The 18,928-nt window shown below is 40.0% G+C and overlaps 1 protein-coding gene across 2 annotated transcripts in view; it reads right to left on the reverse strand.

Annotated features, from left to right (window-relative positions):
- The window catches only part of LOC120719269 (cadherin-4-like), a 238,095-nt gene that overhangs the window by 47,684 nt on the left and 171,483 nt on the right, over positions 1 to 18,928 (reverse strand). For both annotated transcript variants that reach the window (XM_040008362.1, XM_040008360.1), the window contains one exon: positions 774 to 929. In XM_040008362.1, the coding sequence (XP_039864296.1) occupies positions 774 to 929 (156 nt within the window). The remainder of the gene's footprint in view (positions 1 to 773; positions 930 to 18,928) is intronic.

Consider the following 18,928-nt stretch of genomic DNA (forward strand, 5'->3'; position numbering starts at 1 on the left):
AGAACTGTGAATTGTAAAGGTTTGTTACGTTAATTAAATGACACTGAAATGAGAAACATAATAAATGCTGTTGCTTTAACCTGTATATTTGTTGTTATTTCCACAATGTAGGATAGATCACAGTTATTTAGTAATATAGCATCATAAGATGAATATGAAAAAATCACACTACAGAGAAATAAAAAAGATATATTATTACACATCAGAGTGTTAATATTAAACTAAATTTGGAGTAAAAATAGCTCTATAAAGTGTAATCAAATTACTCTGAACAGTGTGAATAACCCTCAGTGTTAAATATTTTTACACATTTTGTTGTCAATTTTGACACTAAATTGAGTACAATTAACACTGAAAAGTTAACACTGGCCATAGAGTAAATTTAACTCTAATTTTGAGTGGAACCAAATGTTATCTGAAGCAGAGTTAAAATCAACTCTGTAAGTGTAAAATTGACACTTGTTTTTTTACTGTGTGGGATCAACAAGGCATTTTGGCCCAGAGAACTGCTGACAAGAAGTTGATCAGGTATACCTAATTTAATGGGCAGTAAGTGTTACTTTCTATTCTTAAATGTTCAGGTATTTACATCTTTCTGTGAGTCTGTCATGTGCTACTGTTACCATGCCACGAGAACAGTAATTTGACTGGATGTGACTTTGATGAATTACCAAAGTCTCTTATTCTTCACATTACCCAATAATGTTGCATGTAAAGAAAAAGTGCAAACTGGATATCCATCAATCACAATTTTGTGTGAAGAAGACACTCACGTGATATGAAGAGCGATGTTCTCGATCAAGAGGTTTGGTGACAAACATCTTTCCAAGCACAGGGTCGATACTGAATACTTCATTTGGTGGTTGATCTGCTCCCACCCCAGTGATGCTGTACCGGATTGAGATGTCCTGGTCCTGGTCGGAACGAATCTGCATCCCAACAAAGAAAAAGGAATGCTCTGTCAATCCCAGTTACACACTACATTTTATTAATCCCTGCAGCTTCTTTAACCTGATTGATTTTATGGCTTTATTTCTCTCTTGCATCCAGGAAGCTACACTAAAAAAAACATAGTTTCCATTGGCAACCTACTTCTATATGAACAGTATTGAGTGTGAGGTGTTTATTATTCAAGGATTTATGATATACAGTTCTTTAAAAACCATCTATTGTATATTATTCACTGGAAACATGCAAGGACACACAATCAGAGAAAAAAGAAACTGACACCGAGATGACATTTCATCACCCGTGGGGACATTATATTACCTCACATTAATTTCTTGTGTCTGAGACTTGGGATGATGGCAGATCTCCAATTCAATCTAAGAAGCAGACATTGGCTATGTAACAGTCAAAGCAGGAAACATTTAAGCCCTTTGTGTTGCTGCATTGACACCACAGAGGAGGCTCACATCAATTTCAACTGGATGTTGACAGGCATTTCTTCCTATCATTGTATTAAAGATGTAGCTAAGTATAGTGGATTGAATTGTAAGTAAAGTAATAATGTTTCCATGGAGTAAGGAGCAAAGTCACAGTAACATATGCAGAATCTGTGTTAATGTGGTCTTTGATATCAAAGCAATAGTTCACATACAGAGGGTTAGTCTTGCTAGCTAAAAACAGCTGCCTGCAATATTTACAGTTATTTTTATATCATGAAAGTAAAATTGTCCACAACATATTAGGTATCATTGAATGATACTTATATTAAAGACAGAACAGAAACCAGCTGATTCTGAGGTGTCAGACTCTGCACTCACTGATATTTTATAGTATGACCCTGCCTGAAGGTTTAACCTTGCTTCTCTCCCCTTAACCACTACATTCTTAAACCTAATGCTCATCAAGCTGTGGAATATAATTTCCTCACATCATGAGTGCTATAACTATAAACACACACATATCAAAGCTTGGCATTTCTACAGTAACCTCTAGGTACTCAAGGATTCCATTAGTGCTGCCACAGGGAGTGCTGTGCATTCTGTTTGGAAGAATTTAGATTCTTCAAAAGAAGAAAAAAAATCTGAATTTCCTATTATGTAGGAAAGTGAAAGTATGACTCTGTAATTGATGGGTAATTAGGTAACAGCAAACATAACAATAAACACATTTTGCAGAGGCCAAAATAGGCCAGAGGAAAATAAGGTGCACACTCGATGAAATGCATCTAATAACTGTGGGGCAAGGGAAGTAAAACGTTCTCTAAAAAATAGCCCTGCATTTTGGTTTAGCTTTCCTTGCCAGATAGGCAACTAATAGGTGCATTAAGTGCACTGCTAGGTCTGTGATTTGGACTGAAGAGCTGTGTAATTGGGACTCATTTGGAGGAGTTCTTCAATTCATTGTCCAAATAAAGTCCAAAACTCCAAGCAACCCATTACTGTCCATTAACGACATGGCAACCCGAAAAATCAGCTGGTGTATCAAAATTAATCAATCATACACTTTCTATGGTATGCAGGCAAACACACACACACACACACACACACATGCACACATGCGTACGCGCAGGAATGGTCGACCCTTTTTCTTCTAATCATTGACTATTTCAGTGAAGAGCCTGAGTGCACCAGAAGAGGAAGACTGTCCAAAGTTGTCTCCGTCTTTCACCACTCAAGGAACCAATTTAGCTACACTTTTGACACACCAGGAATTCTGCCCTGCTGAGAAAATAGCTGAAGCAACTAACAAGGACAAGGGAAGGACACAAAGTATTAGGCAGATGTCATCCTGACTCTTACGACAGGTAGAATAAAAACCTGTCACCATTATCGAAGCTGTTATTAGAACTTTTTCCGTTCCCTTCCTCTATATCCGCATTAACATTATACTCAGCTTTCTGGTTGAAGAATCCGGTAGAGGTGTGTCTTTCTAATCAAACAAATGTGATCAGTTATAGACAGCTTCCCTCTAATGCGAGAAGCACTGTCATAACAGCCTACTAATGCTATTTGTGCATGCATGTACGTGTGTGTGCTTTCTTTAGGGAATAGGAGGAGGAGAACGTCAGAATGCTTTGCACATATCTCTGTGAATTACTGCTGACAGCTATGATAATTAACGAGCTGCAGGCATTGACTTCTATTACTTCAAAGAAACTCTAGCCGTTAAACACCCACAAACTAACAAATATCCAGCTAGCAGCTTAGTTGAACTCTCAATGTACTGTCATTACCCTCTGGTACAGCCAAAGCAAAAAGACACTGCAGCACGCAGACTGCTATACCTCTCCTGTCGCATTAGAAAATACAAGCAATTATTACACATCTGACTGCCAAAGTGCTTCCCCTCTCAATTCACCCCCTTTTCTCCTCCCCTCTCCTTGTCTCTCTTTTTCTCTGCCTTCCCTTCTCCTTTTTAAGTCACTCTTTCTCATCTCCACTTCTCTTTCCTCTCATCTCTCCCCTCTGCTATACTCTCTCATCACTCTCTCTCTTTGCTTCAGGTCTCTGTGGGGACAGAAGCCATGCATGAAAAATGAAATTACTTCAATCCGTTGGCCTTGGCAGTGGTGTATAAATCCTCACCAGTTAGGAAGTGATAGCTCTCCATAATTCCATTTGGGTTTTCCACGCCCCCCTGATTTCCCACCCGTTTCCAAGTCGTCCTGCTTGGGGTGGAGACAGGGATTCAGCTGCATGTTTCCACAGTCATTCCAACCAATTAGCTTTCCCGCCCACGACGTTCACGTAGACACGTTTAAGACTGTTGAGGGATGACGCCAGAGTCCTTATCCTCATCTGTTTCTACCAAATATTTGTGCATGGTTGCATGGGCATACATTTGAGGATTCAAGCATGAACAGTTGTGTTTTCTCCACTGCTCAAACATTTTGTTTATGGCAGCTAATGATCTCAAGAAAGGTTTAGACTTGAAAATTCTTTTGCTTCCAATTTTTGGACTCCTGGCTTAGTACAGGCCTTTTGAGGGTTACTATGCAGGCTAAGTTGATTGGTCTGCATATAATAAAGGCAATGAGTACGTGTTACCCTATTTGAGAAAAATCCACGCATTCCTAATTAATGAGACCCAAGTTTAAAAAAACGTGATTTTTCTTACAATACTAGGGCTAGCTGTAACGTCTTCAGGGATACCAAAGATTCTGCCAAGTATGTTATCATTCCCCTATTTCTATCCCAGAATATTGTGATAGGCGAGATGTCATCTAACTTGCAAACAGCTCTCACTGTCATTCTGCCATTTTACATCAGAAGAGGAGGGAATGTGTTGAAAAAAGCACGACATGAAGTGAACACAAAGAGCTTCTCATAACTGTATAAATTCTTTCTAGTTTACTTAATGAAAAGAGGAGAAACTCTTTTCTCATCTTGCTACACTTACTATCTTGTACCTCATACAGAAACACTCACGCATAAACATACAAACTCACACATCATTCAATATTAAATATTGAATGGATTTAGTTTTTGGAGTGTCAATAATAATCCAAAACTGTTTTTCAGTTCATTCTTTGTCTTTTTTGTTCTTTTCCTCGGTTCTTTCCTCTGTTGTCTTGGCAGTTTGTGTTAAATGCCTATATAAGTTTTTCTGCAAGAGAGAGACTAGTAGAGAAATTCCCAGCAAAGTGATATCGGCGAGAGAAAGAGGCAGCGACGGGGAGAGAACAAGAGAGAGAGTCATGACTGTATCATCCGGCATCAGAAACCAGACACTGTCTAAATGACCTATTTGTCGACGGATCAAAGCAATTCCCTTCATTACTGACAACATGTCTGGTTCTTAAGGAGATCTTATCAGTGAGCTTAGCTCCCTTCTGCCAGGCAAAACTGAATCAAATGAGAAATTATCATGCCACCGAGTCTTCGGGGAAAACGGAGAAGATGAAGAGAAGAGAATGATTAACACAAAAGTGCCATTCTACCACCACAGGGTGCAGATGAATGAATTCTAGCTTAAAAATTAACTATCACATTTAAAAAGTATCCAACTAGTACCACTTATGACCATATGTCACTGCACAAATACATAAGACTATTATTAATAGTGACGTAGAGTATATCCGGTACCGGGCCGTGAGTCGTTTGGTACCGGGCCACGAGAGTTGAGGCTCAGGTGTGAAATGTATGGTTTTCAGGGTTTTTAGCGGTTTTCAGCGTTATTTTGTTATCGTTTTTATTGTTAACGTGGTTTTCCTGGGTCTTTTCACGTGTGTTATGAATAAATCTTCTTTTTTTCGGTACCGGTACTAGTTTATTTTGTTGTATTTATCCGCGACACCTTAAAGGTCGGTCCGTGATGTCGGGCATAAACCGGTCCGTGGCGCAAAAAAGCTTGGGGACTGCTGTCCTAAACACAGCTTATGAAATGGATAGTTCAGTTAGTCGGAATGATAACTATACATAGTTAGAGATAGCGTTGAATATGGTTTTCACAATTAAGTAACACTTACTCAACAGCGTCAAAAACACATTAATTAGGTAACAAAACTGCTAAAAAATAAAGATTAAACCTCAACTCTGTGGAAGTGTCATCTACACAACCTAAAGATGACATGTAGAAATAGAAAAGCAGAAGTTTAAAAAAAACTTATTAAGTGAAATGAACAGAATAAAGGTTCTATATTGTAATGCATTGTAATGCATTCTGATTGTATTTAGTGCTCCTTATAACCTCAAATGTGTGAAGTGGCTTATTACATTAATTTCTGTAGTACCCTCACATCTAAATGACCTCTTAACTTTACATAAATTTTATCGAGCTTCCACTTTGAAAACATTAGGCATCAAGTTAAAAATGTACATAATTCTGTCACTACTTGTTTCTGAGCACAAAGTAATAGAAAGTGGAGTAATGGAGTCACTTGCAGGCAGAAAAAATCAAATAAATTCAATATCAGTTTAACTCACAGACCTTTAGTTAGGACAAGCAAGGCAAACAGTGCTTGCCCAGTGACATATAAAAACCGACATGAATAAAAATGTACCAAAGTGAAACCTCAACATCTGTGCTCATCCCATGGTGCTTGTTTGCATCCATCCTGTAAATTACTGCCATCTTGTGGCAGTGGCAGCAGTTAGTTATTGTCTTTGGAAATTAGCTTGAATACAAACTATCGGAAATACTTTGATGTATTTCATGACAGATTCTGTCTCTGACCCATTAACAAAGGCTATGTCTCGGTAAGCTGAGTAAACAGTTTTCATGTTTTTCATTTTTGTGTATTTAGAATAATTTTTAATGCATGACTCATAACCTCATCTTACAGGGAATTGAAACTGCTATGTCATTTTTTTACTCCACTGATAAAAAAAAAGTAAGTTTCTGGCTGACACATATTTGTTTGAGCTGTTGGTGTTTTATCTACCATGTTCTTTACTCATTTTAATATAGAGAAATTAGGCTTGTCTTTTTTATATTCAAAGACTGCTATTTATTTCCCACTGGAATAGTCCATACATTACACTCCCATCTAACCACTATCCTAATATAGAGTTAAAACAAATCTACCAGTTGTGCTGAATCCAACAGGAAACCAGATTTCACCATCTATCAAAGAATACATCTAAGTGGAAGTGAATCTATTGCTATTTAATTGTTAAGTTTACCATTATTATATTTCATGCTGTTTAATACTTTACACTATTCTACAAACTCTAAAACCATACAACAGTGCTAAGCATAGTTTGAATTACTGTAGCAAGTCTCGGTTACTCTGGTTTGAAGGAGTTTTTAGTTCAAACTCAGGTAGCAGACAACTTTCCTGCTTTGCGCAGTACCAGTGTTCAAGAGCACTGAGGCTTTTCACCAGCCCACGCAACTCTCACCATGGCAGATTAGGAGCAAAGTGACATACGTAAACAAAGGAGAGAAACATGCAGAGGCTTAGGGCTCCAAATAAAATTTACCGTGTACACAGACCCTGATGATGCAGCACACTTTCAGTTTGCAGTCTTTCTGCCAATATAAAAAAAGTTGAAGTCACTTGGAAAATGTGGCTTGCAGAAAGGAAGATTAAAGATTTAAATCGGGTACTTTTTACACAAACAGCAAAGATGGTATGTTAGTAAAACAGAAAATTATGAGACAATAGACATTTTATTCACGGTGTTGTTCAATGTAATATTTTCTTCTCTGTGCTGGCCTCCCGCTTCCTTAGCCATTGGTGCCTCATTCCTTTTGGATTTGGACTTTGGTCCTCAAAGAAATTCAGCCTCCTCTAGCATCTCTCTGCCCCTTGTATGCATGCTATCCTTGTCCCTCTGTTTGTTTACTTTCTCCTTTATGTGTGAGTGGTGTTTGATTTTTGCTGCTTGTGTGTTTGTGTAGTCTGTCTTCTTTCCAGGTCTCCAGGAAGGAGAGGAGGTCATGTGGCTCAGGCCCCATCTGTTTGATATCGGGGTGCATCCCAATACCCCACTCAGTTTTGCAATGATTTCCAAATAGGTAAAATACCTGGAGGCTTCAGGACCAACTAATCCCATATTTAATTTTTCATGGTGTCCTTTGTTATTCCCTCTGACACATGGGAACATATCCTACACACGTGTGATAAATCAGTGATGTTGTAGTTAACAGATGTTGTTGTTAACAAATACAGTGGTTAAAGTCAACAAAAAATACAAAAACCATGAGACATGAGACTGACAAGTCCTTTGTTTCAATATTTATCCACCGTCCAGCATTTTAAAATAACATACTGCAAGCTTTTTGATAACTTGCTCTTTCTGAATTATGAAGTATGATGTTCTAGCTTCAAACCTGCTATACTCTATTCTGTGATCTGTCAAATAATTTAACTCAGTGCAAGAAGTGTACCTGTATGTAAAGTCTGTACATTTAATTGTGAATCATGAAGAACTGTAAAATCTTATTACCAGTATAGTTATATACATATCTAATATACTACCAACAATTACTTATTAATAGTTGAAAATTACAAGTAGTGGAGGATTTTTTCAAGCAATTCCTTAAGTAAAAGGAGAAATAAAACATGCCCCATCTTCTCTGTATCACACATGTTGACCAAGGAGGGCTAGCAACAGGAAACTTCTCTGTTATGACGCTAAACCACTGAAGCCTGTTCACTTGCTAATGCTAGCTGTGTTCCTACACAAAGCATGGTTAGAAACTGATTTTAGAGCAGTGAAAGCACAGTCAGCAGCAACCTGCCTCCCACCCTGCTCTCCAATCAGTTTACCATCAAATACTAGCAGTTTAGCAGCAGTTTTCTAGTAAGATTGAAATAAGCACAGCTTTCAGTGACAATATTGGTCTGCGGCCACAAGATACTTGTAATATAAAGGATGGATGCACAAATAAATTGACAGTCGAGGAGCTTTATGACAGCCTGTCTGACATGAAAGGGGTCACATCGATTTACTTCGGTACATTTTAACTTGTTGAACAAACCCTAAAGAAAATCATGGGTACATATGGGATTTTTAATATTGTGTTATAATATTAGATTTTAAAATACACGCAGGAATTACCATAATGTGCAGGTTAACATGTATGAAGAATTGTAATTGCCACTTGCTTTGGTATAACTTCTTTAAGCTTTGTGAATTATCACAGAAATTACAAAGATCCTTGAAGTTGGTTATTTTCGCTTAGTTTGAGTAATGACCTCGGCTACATTTTCTCTATTTAAACTTATAACATTCAGTAAAACAATAACCAATGCAACATAACTTGGATTTCATCTGCATAGGAAGCAGCAGCAGTTTGTTACATTGGTAGTTTTATCAGATGTGGTTGACAGTGGTTTTAACATAGAAAGAAATAGTCTAGTGTCACTTTTCATGCCTGAGGATGGAGGCATACATAAAAAACATTATCCACAGTAAAAATTGTCAATAAAAACAGTGCCAGGCGAACACTGAAATCCCTTTGCATTCGGCTGAATGAAATATTCGACTTCAAACACATTAGAAGGAAGGTGTTGCTTTGATATGAATTGTCTCGCAGCTTTAAGAATGATATCATCCTGCTAGCTTCAAAAAGCAAATATGCTGGCATTATGAAAATATTTGATTTTTTAGAGGAATGAAAAGTCACCTTTACAGTAAAGTTTTAGAAAACAAGTAAACAAAAAGTATACCTTGAATGAGTTATTCAGCGGTACTAGCAATGCAAGTATTCAGGGTCTATAATCTGTTACACATTCACCAGCTACTTTGTTAGGTACATCTGTTTGACTGCTCATTAACATAAAGGAATGGGCTGGTCTGTGTACATGGTGTCTTCAACTACTGGGACTTTCCCCAAACAACCATCTTGGGTTTACAGAGAATGGTCTGCAAAAGAGAAAATATCTAGTAAGCAGTAGTTCTCTAGAAGAAAATGTCTCATTGGTGCCAGAGGTTATAAGAGAATGATCGCACTACTTAACTGATAGGCTGACAGGAAGGCACCAGTAACTCAATTAACCTTTTTGTAACCAAACTATGCAGAAGAGCATCTTTGACAGCACTACACCTTAAAGCTCGAAGAAGTTGGGCTACAGCAGCAGAAGAACACACCTGATGCCACTCCTGTCAGTTAAGAACAGGAAACTGCAGTTTTTACGAGTTCACCAAATTTTGACTAAAGATTGGAAAACCACGAGTCTCTATTTCTGCTGCAACATTCGGCTGATCAGGTCAGAATTCACCATAAACAACATGAATCCATTCTGACTTGTGTTAGCAGCTCAGGCTGGTGATGGTTTGATGGTGTGGGGGTAATATTTCATGGCACAAACTGGGCCCCTAAATAATAAATGAGTGTCATTTAAATGCCACAGCGTAATTCAGGCCGCTGTGAAGACAAAGGGGGGTCCAACCAGGTACTAGCAAAGCGTTCCTAATAAAGTGTAAATGATTTTAAAATAGTATATAAAATAAATACACTAAATAAACATAAAAAATAAATAACAAAAACAATGAACTCGTAAAAAGCAGCACTGAATTTGAGTCATGAAATACATCAAAATGAAATTCTGCCACTTTGATATGCTATGTAAAAGAAAATCATCCAAAGCATCACCATGTAGTCATACACAAGCATAAAGAAACACACAAACACACACAGGCCTGTCACGAGCGTGTCAGTTAGGTGCTCTGTAGTCCACTGGTATTTCAACGAATGACGCTGGTTCAGTGAACAGCAGGACCGTAGAAACAGTCTGTCACTAGCAGACAGCAAAGTCACAGCAAACCCCTAAAGAGCTGAAAGGCGGGCCTTTCACAGCTCTAAAGCCCTACAAACAGGGATTGCTACTCCAAACACAAATGCCAATAGGAACAAAGAGAGAGATACACTCCTTCAACAGGACAGTAAAGCCTAACAGGCACACAAGAAATGTAGAGGTTGGTCAACAGGTCACAAATAGACTGGTTAACACTGAAGAGAAAGAGCCTCTACAAGAGAAAGGTTTTTAGGTGGCATTGCATTTCACATACACACGCCATCTGTCAAATGCACTCTGGTGCACGCTCCGAGATAAAAAGGCACCTTGTGTGTTTTGCTGTGAGTCAGGAAAGTGTCTGCATTAAGAGCTTTCCTGTGGCCTTTTTAAAACACAGACTTCTGCTCAGACTTTGATGTTGAGCATTGTATCTCTTCAAAAGGCAGGACAGGAGTGATGTTGGGTATCTAGGTCTGAATTTGGGATTTTCAAAAATGCACTTACACCTTTAAACATAAAACACAAGCTTAATATCATTTTGTATTCATTAGTTGGCGAGGACTGAATGCAGTCTGCATGAAAAGATGTACCTGTTCCTGTTTAAAATATGTCTTTGACTCACTGAGTTTGCACTTGATTGTGGTTTAGCTACATTATATGTAAGTCTTTTTATCTACGAGCTTCTTCTACTACTATTGTTGGATGGCCATGAACATCTTTTGTGGCCTTTTTCAATTTTATTTGATAGACACAGTGAAGAAAGGACGGGAAAGCGGGGGAAGACACGCGCCAAAGGTCCGTGGGTCGGACTCAAACCCGGGCTGGACAGTCTCAGCTGTATGGCATGTGGCTGCCCACTCAACACACTGAGCTAAACCGGCACCCCAGGATGTCCATGGACATTTAACCAGACTTTTTTTGTACCATGATGTGATTTTATCATGACCTGTGACCGAAGATGGTGATTTCCTTTAAAAAATGAGTGACACAAACAGTTGCTTTTTAACTTTCCCAACACAGCTATAAACCATATAAAGGCAGATTTATGGAAGGCACAGAGAGGACAGAAGACCAGAAAGATGCAATCACAGATTTACCCAGTTCAGTTGTCTATTTCAGTGTGTGAGAGAATGAAATGGAGCGATAGCATGCTCTGGGTGCTTTTGTGTTATTTGAATGATAGCTAGAAGTGACGCAGGTGAGATTATTAAAAGACCTTCCTCCACATTACTGAAAATAACATGGAGTAATAGAAGTTAAGCAGTGAATGACTTTTCCAATTATTGCAGTGTGAAAAGAGTCTGGTCTTTAATAGTGAAGGCTTATGGCAAATTAGAGGTGCTATTCTCCCTAGAGGTAACAATGGAATGACTCGCCCTCCTCACGCTCCTCTTCCAGGCTGGGAGAATGAAAATAAGGCAGCCATTGTAGTGGCAGACAAAGAGTGGCCGCACCCCTTAGCTTTGGTTTTGGTGGGTGAGAGTGTGAGGGCTGCTATCTCACTGTAACCCCTCTCCCTCTCCTTCTCTCTATCTCTGGCCCTCTCTTTCATTAGAAGATTGATTAAATTGTAAAATTGGGAGTGTGATGGATGCATGAATGACTTCTCCAGTCGCCCCCCTGGGCTTTGACAAGGACAATATCAAGGACCCCCTGTAACTCCCTTTTCCTGCCTCGTCTCTTTATCCCCAGGAAACCCAATCTGGGTAATTAGAGTAAAGAGTGTCGGAGGCTTGTACGATAGAGAGAGGCTCAGAAAGAGAGAGAGAGAGAGAGAGAATAACAGTGGCACAAAATCTGCTGCCGCTGCACTTTTCCCAGTCATTACTGCCCCCCTCCCAACCTCCATCCATACGCACGCACATACAGTTTTTGCACTGTCCACCATACACAGACCACTTTTTCACATCCCTTCTCCTTCCTTCTTCCTCTCACTTTCTAAATCCATCAGGCAGCAGTGAAGAGAGAGAAATGCAGACTAGAGGGAAAATGGAGGAAAGACAGAGTGAGGAGAGTGAGAAAAAGGGAGAGAAAATAAAAGTGGCTCTGAACTCACTGCATCAGCAGAACTCGGTAGCAGAACATGAGCCCTTTTGGCTAGAAACCTGGAAACAGTAAGTGCAGAGAAGTTGCCAGAACTTGTATGATTGGACAACCGTCTGGTAAAATATATACATGCTGTGAGAAAGTGGACGGAATTTTCCCCGATGACCAGACATGCGACCTTTGTGGGAAGATATGCCGCGAGAAATTTGTCTTGAATTTTCTCTGTCAAAGAAACACCCAGTTACATCACTGCATGGATGCATTTCTAGTGGACTTTTGCTGAAGGGCTGTTTGGAAGAAAACGCTTACAGTACATTCCTTCCAAGCCTACGGGGAGAAACCCTTTGGAGATATCATAAGGTAAACAGGTAAACAGCTGTGAGTAAAAAGGCAAAAGAGGAAAGGTGTTCGGGTAGAGGCGGGAGCAGTATGCACTTTTGATGTTGACTGGAAGCCTGACAAAATGTGCTGCTCCCTGCCAAGTCTGCCCCTGCCAAGCACAGGCAGAAACTGAAGAGGGGCTGGACCTTGCAATGGTGCTGCTGGGCGTTTGGAAAAGTTGCGCATTTACACATAATGCATGCAAAGACAAAGACGCATACACGATGGCTCTGCAGCCTCTGTGTGTCAGAATGTTTCCCAGGATGTTCTGGCTCCCACTAAGTAAGCGAGGGATTCTGCCTGGCAAACTTCTCCTCAGCAAGAGTCCAGCTGTCAGCTTGACAAATGAACCTTGGAAGAGTGAAGAGGTGTGTGTGTGTGTGTGTGTGTGTGTATGTTTGTACAGCCATGTGTGTCTGCGGATCCGTGCTTGTGGGCTTTTGCTGGTGCATGAGCACAGCACGTGTACCATAAGGATGACTTACAGATGGCTGGTGTACAAGAGGATTTAGTTTTTTTGACAAGTAGCAGGCCTGTCAGTCCTTGATTGATAAAAATCAGAAAACAGTTTAGAGCCACGGAGGCCACTTTCTCCAAACCTCTTTCTTTTCCCGGAAGTTATCAGGAAAGCATTTCTGAAAATTTGGAAATGCACCAGCAAGCTCAGCTGCTATACGCCGTGATGCAAGGTGCTGTGCAAAGCGCTATGCATCAATGACATTGCGGTTTTATGAACAATGTGAGGCGTTAAATCTTTTATAGAGCCAAAGGAGTAAATGTTCTCTTCTCCTGGAAATCAAAAACAAATAAAAATGTATAAGGATCATCAGGGTGTACTGCCCAGCAATACTTACAAGTGAAACACAATGCTAAACCTGGAAACTTTTTTCTTTGGTCTGGTGCTAAACTGTTTATCATAGGAGCTATTTCATCTTGAGAGATTGTGGGAGATTTTACTGCACTGTGAGCAATTTTATGACAAGCATACACAGCCACGTTTTCCTACTTGTACCAGGTCTTTGTGTGTGTCTGTTTGTGATCTTGTCTGTGTGCACAGTTGCCTCTGTACAAAAACAAGCTCATCCCATGACAGTATCTATTATGCTTCCATGAAAAGGTTCTGACTGAAACCTTTTATTGTAAGTGACAAAGTATATGGGATCAGATTATTCTTGTGCAGGCCTCAATTTAGATTTCCTTCACATTTTACTTTCAGGGGGGGGGGGGAAAGAGTTAAATATGAGGAAATGGAAAAATACGAGCACATTAAATAAGATAAGAATATTACATCACATGACTTGCATCCCAAAGCGTTTTTAATTCAACTCAGTAACATGCCCAAGGACGTTTTCTCCTCACTATTACTCCTTTCTTCACTCCCTGTAAAAGCTGCTGCTTTATGATGAATCTGATTTTATGTCGTAATGTCTGTCTCTCGGGAAAACATGCCGACATAACTGAGCTGAGGTGGGGGGAAAGCATCACCTGACGGGACAACTGCCATGTCTGCATCTGCATGTCTTTTGTCTTCATCTGTCTGCCGGCTTGACCCACTTGTCTGCATGCGTGATTCTCTCTGTAACTTCCTTTCTGCTCTACCGCCAGCCTGTCTGTCAACCTGTCCTTTCCATTCGACCGACCTTGCCTCATAAGACCAACAATCGCAGCCACCCTTTGTCCCCAACGCTTCATTACTGGTCCCCACCGCCTCGTGTCCCCTTCTGAATATCTTTCTTCCAATTTTACTCCTCATTATTTTTTCATGTCTTTAGAGAAATACAGAATCTTGGCTCTCCTTCATCCTACTGATCCACAGGGTCGCCGAGGCCAACCTCCAGGGGACCAGACAGAGGCTGTTTGTTAAGCTGTTATTTATCTCCTTCATAAAGTCCTCCTCATCTCCTATTAAAGAGCCTAGAACTGTTGCCCTTGACTCACACATAACTCTTGTGTCTTTTGGTGAGATGATTTACTGTTTAATTTAACACCAACTGAACCCAGGAGGGAGCCTGCCTGGTGCTGCCTGATGTCATATCAGAGAGGAATACATTGGGGTTGTGAATATGTGTGTGTGTGTTTTTGCGTCTGCTGTTTGTGCGTGTGCAAGAGTGAGTGGGTGGCTGAGGTGGAGGTTTTGTGTTGTTTGGTTTTTTTTTTTTTTTCACAGCTAAGCCTTAGTAGTAGCTGCTCTGGGCCTCGTTGTGTGCAACAAGGCCACGGCTGGAAAATTTTCTCTTGAAAAACAAACCCCGCTGAGTATGCCTGATGAACATGTTTACCAGGACTTCACGCCACTAATTTAAAAATAATGAGATATTAAACAGTGAAAATTACATTTCAGTCTCACTTTACTAAGCAGAGGATGAAACAAAGGCCAAATGCTGTTGACAAATACACAAATGTAGGAACAATTAGTTTTCCAGTCAATACCAGAACACTGTAGAAGATTCAATTTCCTAGTGCTGATAAATGTAATTACATTGATTGCACTAATTTCACTAGAGGAAAGGAAATGAAGTTCACAGGGTACATGCCAAAACAAGACTACTGTACAAAGAGTGGGAGTCTCTGAGGAATGTCGGGAATTATTCATGAGAATCATAACTAAGCATACTGAAATGGTTCTGTTAAAGAATCTTTAAAGCTTTTCTCTTCATAGTGCACGTTTGTCCTCCACTACCTCCTTGCATAAGATATTAATGTGACTGTAGGTGCTCACCCCTTTTTAAATAGCATTGAGATCTCATGCTGTTCAGAAGATCGTCAAATTGCTTTTATGGTCAAATGTTTCATTAATGATTTGACCTGTCAAAAAAGACAGCAGTGAGGGTGTTCTTCCATCGCAAAGACTCCATTAGCAGGAGAAACAATGTAAAGCACTTTCAACTTTCTTTGGTGTTTTACTCGTGCCATCGTAACTCGATATCCAGCTACGTCCCAGCTGTCATATGAACTCATTGAAAAAAATAATAAAAGGATGAATTATATCTGAATGCTTCCAATTTACCTTTGCATGACCCAAGGTAGATGTAGCTGTGCATGAGCAGATGAGTTAATATTTGCGATGATCATTTTTTTATTAAGTAGATAAGATAAATTGTTTACCAAGACATGCACACGCAGCACTTTGGGTGTTTGAGTAATGAACCTTATTTTAATGTGTAATCAAATTGACCAATTAGCATTGAACGCAAATAGAAAGGAGGAGGCTGAAAGGGATATGATATACAGTATTTATGGCAAAGTTGTGGATGAACTATAATGGAAACGATGGCACAACAAGAAAGGTTACGAGATGAAAGGCTTTTCAATCTATCCCGGGGAGATGTAAAAGCTTGTTCTGGCAATCAGGGAAAATAGTTTGAGATATTTTATTTAAAAAATAACAATCCAAAAATAAAAGTCAGAGGATCACCAAAATCAATAAGCTTGTCTGAGGGCCATGAATGACTGCATAAAATTTGATGATAATCCATCTAGTAGTAATGGTATGTTCAAGTCTGGACCAAAGTGGTGGATCGATCAATCACTAAAGTGGCAGACAGGCCAACCAGCTGAGTGCCATTTCCATCCTTGGAGCAATTCTCTAAAGAGCAGAGCGAAAAGAAGAGCATGAGAAAATATCAAACTGTATTTCTAGCAAACTGATCTTCAATGTCACTAAACACTGGATGTTTGTGCTGGAAGAAAATTCACAGCTGGGGTTTGGAAAGGAAATACCTCGTGTGAATTCTCGGGGAAGTGAAATCAAACAAAAAAGATGAGAGTTTAAAACGGGCCAAGATGTGTTACAGCGTAAAGACAAATGAGCACAAATGAAATGCCGACATGACTGTTCGTGCTCTCCATCCTGGACTGAGGCTGCAGCCTTTTCTTTCCACTTTTCACTGTAGGAGGGCCACCCTTATCTGAAAAACATTTATTGTTTCTTTCTTTTCTTCCCCAGCTTGATAGAATGTGCCTGTGTGTGTGTGTGTGTGTGTGTGTGTGTCTGCTGAAGCCTTTAGCAGACTTTATACTGTAGATGCATCAGAACAATGGAATAATAAGAGACAAAACATGGCACGCAAATATAAAATGCTCCAGTACATATACAGCTGTGCACATACTTTTCATGTGTTTGACGGAATTATTGTAGCCACAAATTTGAATGTTTTTGGAGCCTGAATTCATTTAGCCTCTGCATTTCAACTTTTATAAATCATTCCATATGGGAACCAATGTGGTTTCCTAGTGGCCAAGCTCTGGATTGGGCTGTGATCCTTAAATACTCGCATCCCTGTGTTTCACCATCCTGTGGTTTTGTTTCTGGTGGACTAGGTTGAAAAAACAAAACAAAACAAGATGGAGTCCTGTTTTTCTGGCTTTGCTTTCCCTTCTCTTTGTTCAGGGATAAAGCCGAAATGCGACCAAACAAAACCCCAAACAATGAGCATATACAAAGGCAAGAGCGCAGCACATGCGCTTTACTGATCCTTTGTTTGCTTTCTGTGTAGGACAAGTAATTCTTCTCAGTGCCTGTGTATGCATCCGTATGTTTGTTTGTGATTGAATGTGTGTGTGTTTGTGAGCATATGTCTCGGCAGGAGGGAGGGAGCGAAGATGAAGGGGGAAGACTGGAGCGGTGCAGTGCTGGTGTTGGCCGGGTGGTGGGGTGGCAAGTGCCAGAAGGCTTCATTAGACTCAAGGGAAGAGGCTGTGAACAGCAGTTCTCCAGGAAATCTGTTAGACCTAAACACAGACATGCCTCTGATCCGGGTCTAGCCCTACAGTCCCTCTTTCTGTTTCCCTTCTCTCTCAGTCATATCCACCCATCTATTCGCCAGTGCAATTAGCTCCAGCTGACTTATACAGTGAGGAACAGTCCCTACTTTTTGTCCCTCATTTTCTTTAAGATTCCTTTCTTTTTTCTGTCTGTTTTTCTGGTGTTGTTGTTGTTGTTGTTGTTGTTGCTGTGTCTGTTAGTGAAGCGGAGCAGTCATTAATCATTGGTAAATGTACGCAGAGAAAGCAGAGACACCTCGGGGGTGGGGTGCGATGGGGAGTTCTCTCATTCTGCTCGAAAAACGCTTCTCAACACGCTCCATAGGGAGAGATGTAGAAAATGGAGCACAGGTGCTGCAGCGAGTGCAATAAACATAACCAGATGCACTGCAACACACAAATAATCTGATACAAATGTCAGTGTTTTGTCAGCGTTTAAATTACAGGGTCTAAATCTACTAGCAGGAAATAAATAGCTACAATAAATACTGAAACAAATGACAAATCAACTATGATGTCCAATAAAAGGCTTTCTGATCATATCGGTGACTGAAGACAAGAGTCCATCTGTTTGGCTTACTGTTCTCCTCGCTGCTCTTTCTCACCGTGGTATTCCTGTCAATATAATGTCTGTGGTTACTAAGGGATGCAACCGCACTTTATCGGAATATCTGGCTTCTTTGTCTGAACGAGAGCCAGCAGACAGAAAAATTTTCTTCCAAAGAAATATTATCCAATAAAAACAACAGTTTAGCTGAAATTGCACTCTTTTCACATCCCTGAGTCCAGCTCGCAAAATAAATGTCTTCTCTCTCAAAACAATATCTCCACTAAACAAAACACTAGAATATTACCCAGAGCTGTGGAGGTTAGAAAAGGATTGAGAAAGCAAGAGACGCTGAAAGGGGGAGAGAAGAGTGAGGACAAGGATAACTACAGACTGTCTTGGGGTGTGACCACATCTGCCCTGACACCGGCGATGTTGATGTTCTGATGCACGATTACTTGATTACATTCTCATCGCAGGCTTTTATTTCCTGACTCCATCTTTTGATCATATTTTGAAAAATGCTTTTTATTATGAGGCTGAGAGTTTAAAGACCTAAAACGGCAGCACTAAAGAAAAATGAGAGAAGTCCAACCAAAGGTGACAGTGCGTGCCACACCTCCATAGCGTGCTAATTCACACAAGCTGTCATTTCTCATTGTAGTCCACACAAATCCAGAACATGTCCAGGGAAAAAATAGCAAAACAAAACCTCACTATTCCTTATTTGTGTCTACTATGTTAAAGCTCAAGTGTGGAAGTTTTCTATGCAAATTGACTGCCTTTACATTCATGCCTTTGCGATCCGAGTTCACACAATGCTGATTAAGCCTATCAGCGAGAAGTAAAAAATCTCTATTTCCCAGGAGCACGGTTTTAAATCTGCTGCCTGTGGTGACATACCCACCCTGGCACCTCAACTGTGATGCGCTTTATGTCAGACAGGAATGATTGATTTGCTGGAGCTGAAGAGAGGAACAACTGTAGTGATAAAGGCAGTAAGGATAGCAACTTACAGTACAACAAAAGCTATGGTGAAAACGTCTACAAAGTAT

Source organism: Simochromis diagramma, unplaced genomic scaffold, assembly GCF_900408965.1.
Source record: "Simochromis diagramma unplaced genomic scaffold, fSimDia1.1 OVJJ01000545.1, whole genome shotgun sequence".
Lineage (NCBI taxonomy): Eukaryota > Metazoa > Chordata > Actinopteri > Cichliformes > Cichlidae > Simochromis > Simochromis diagramma.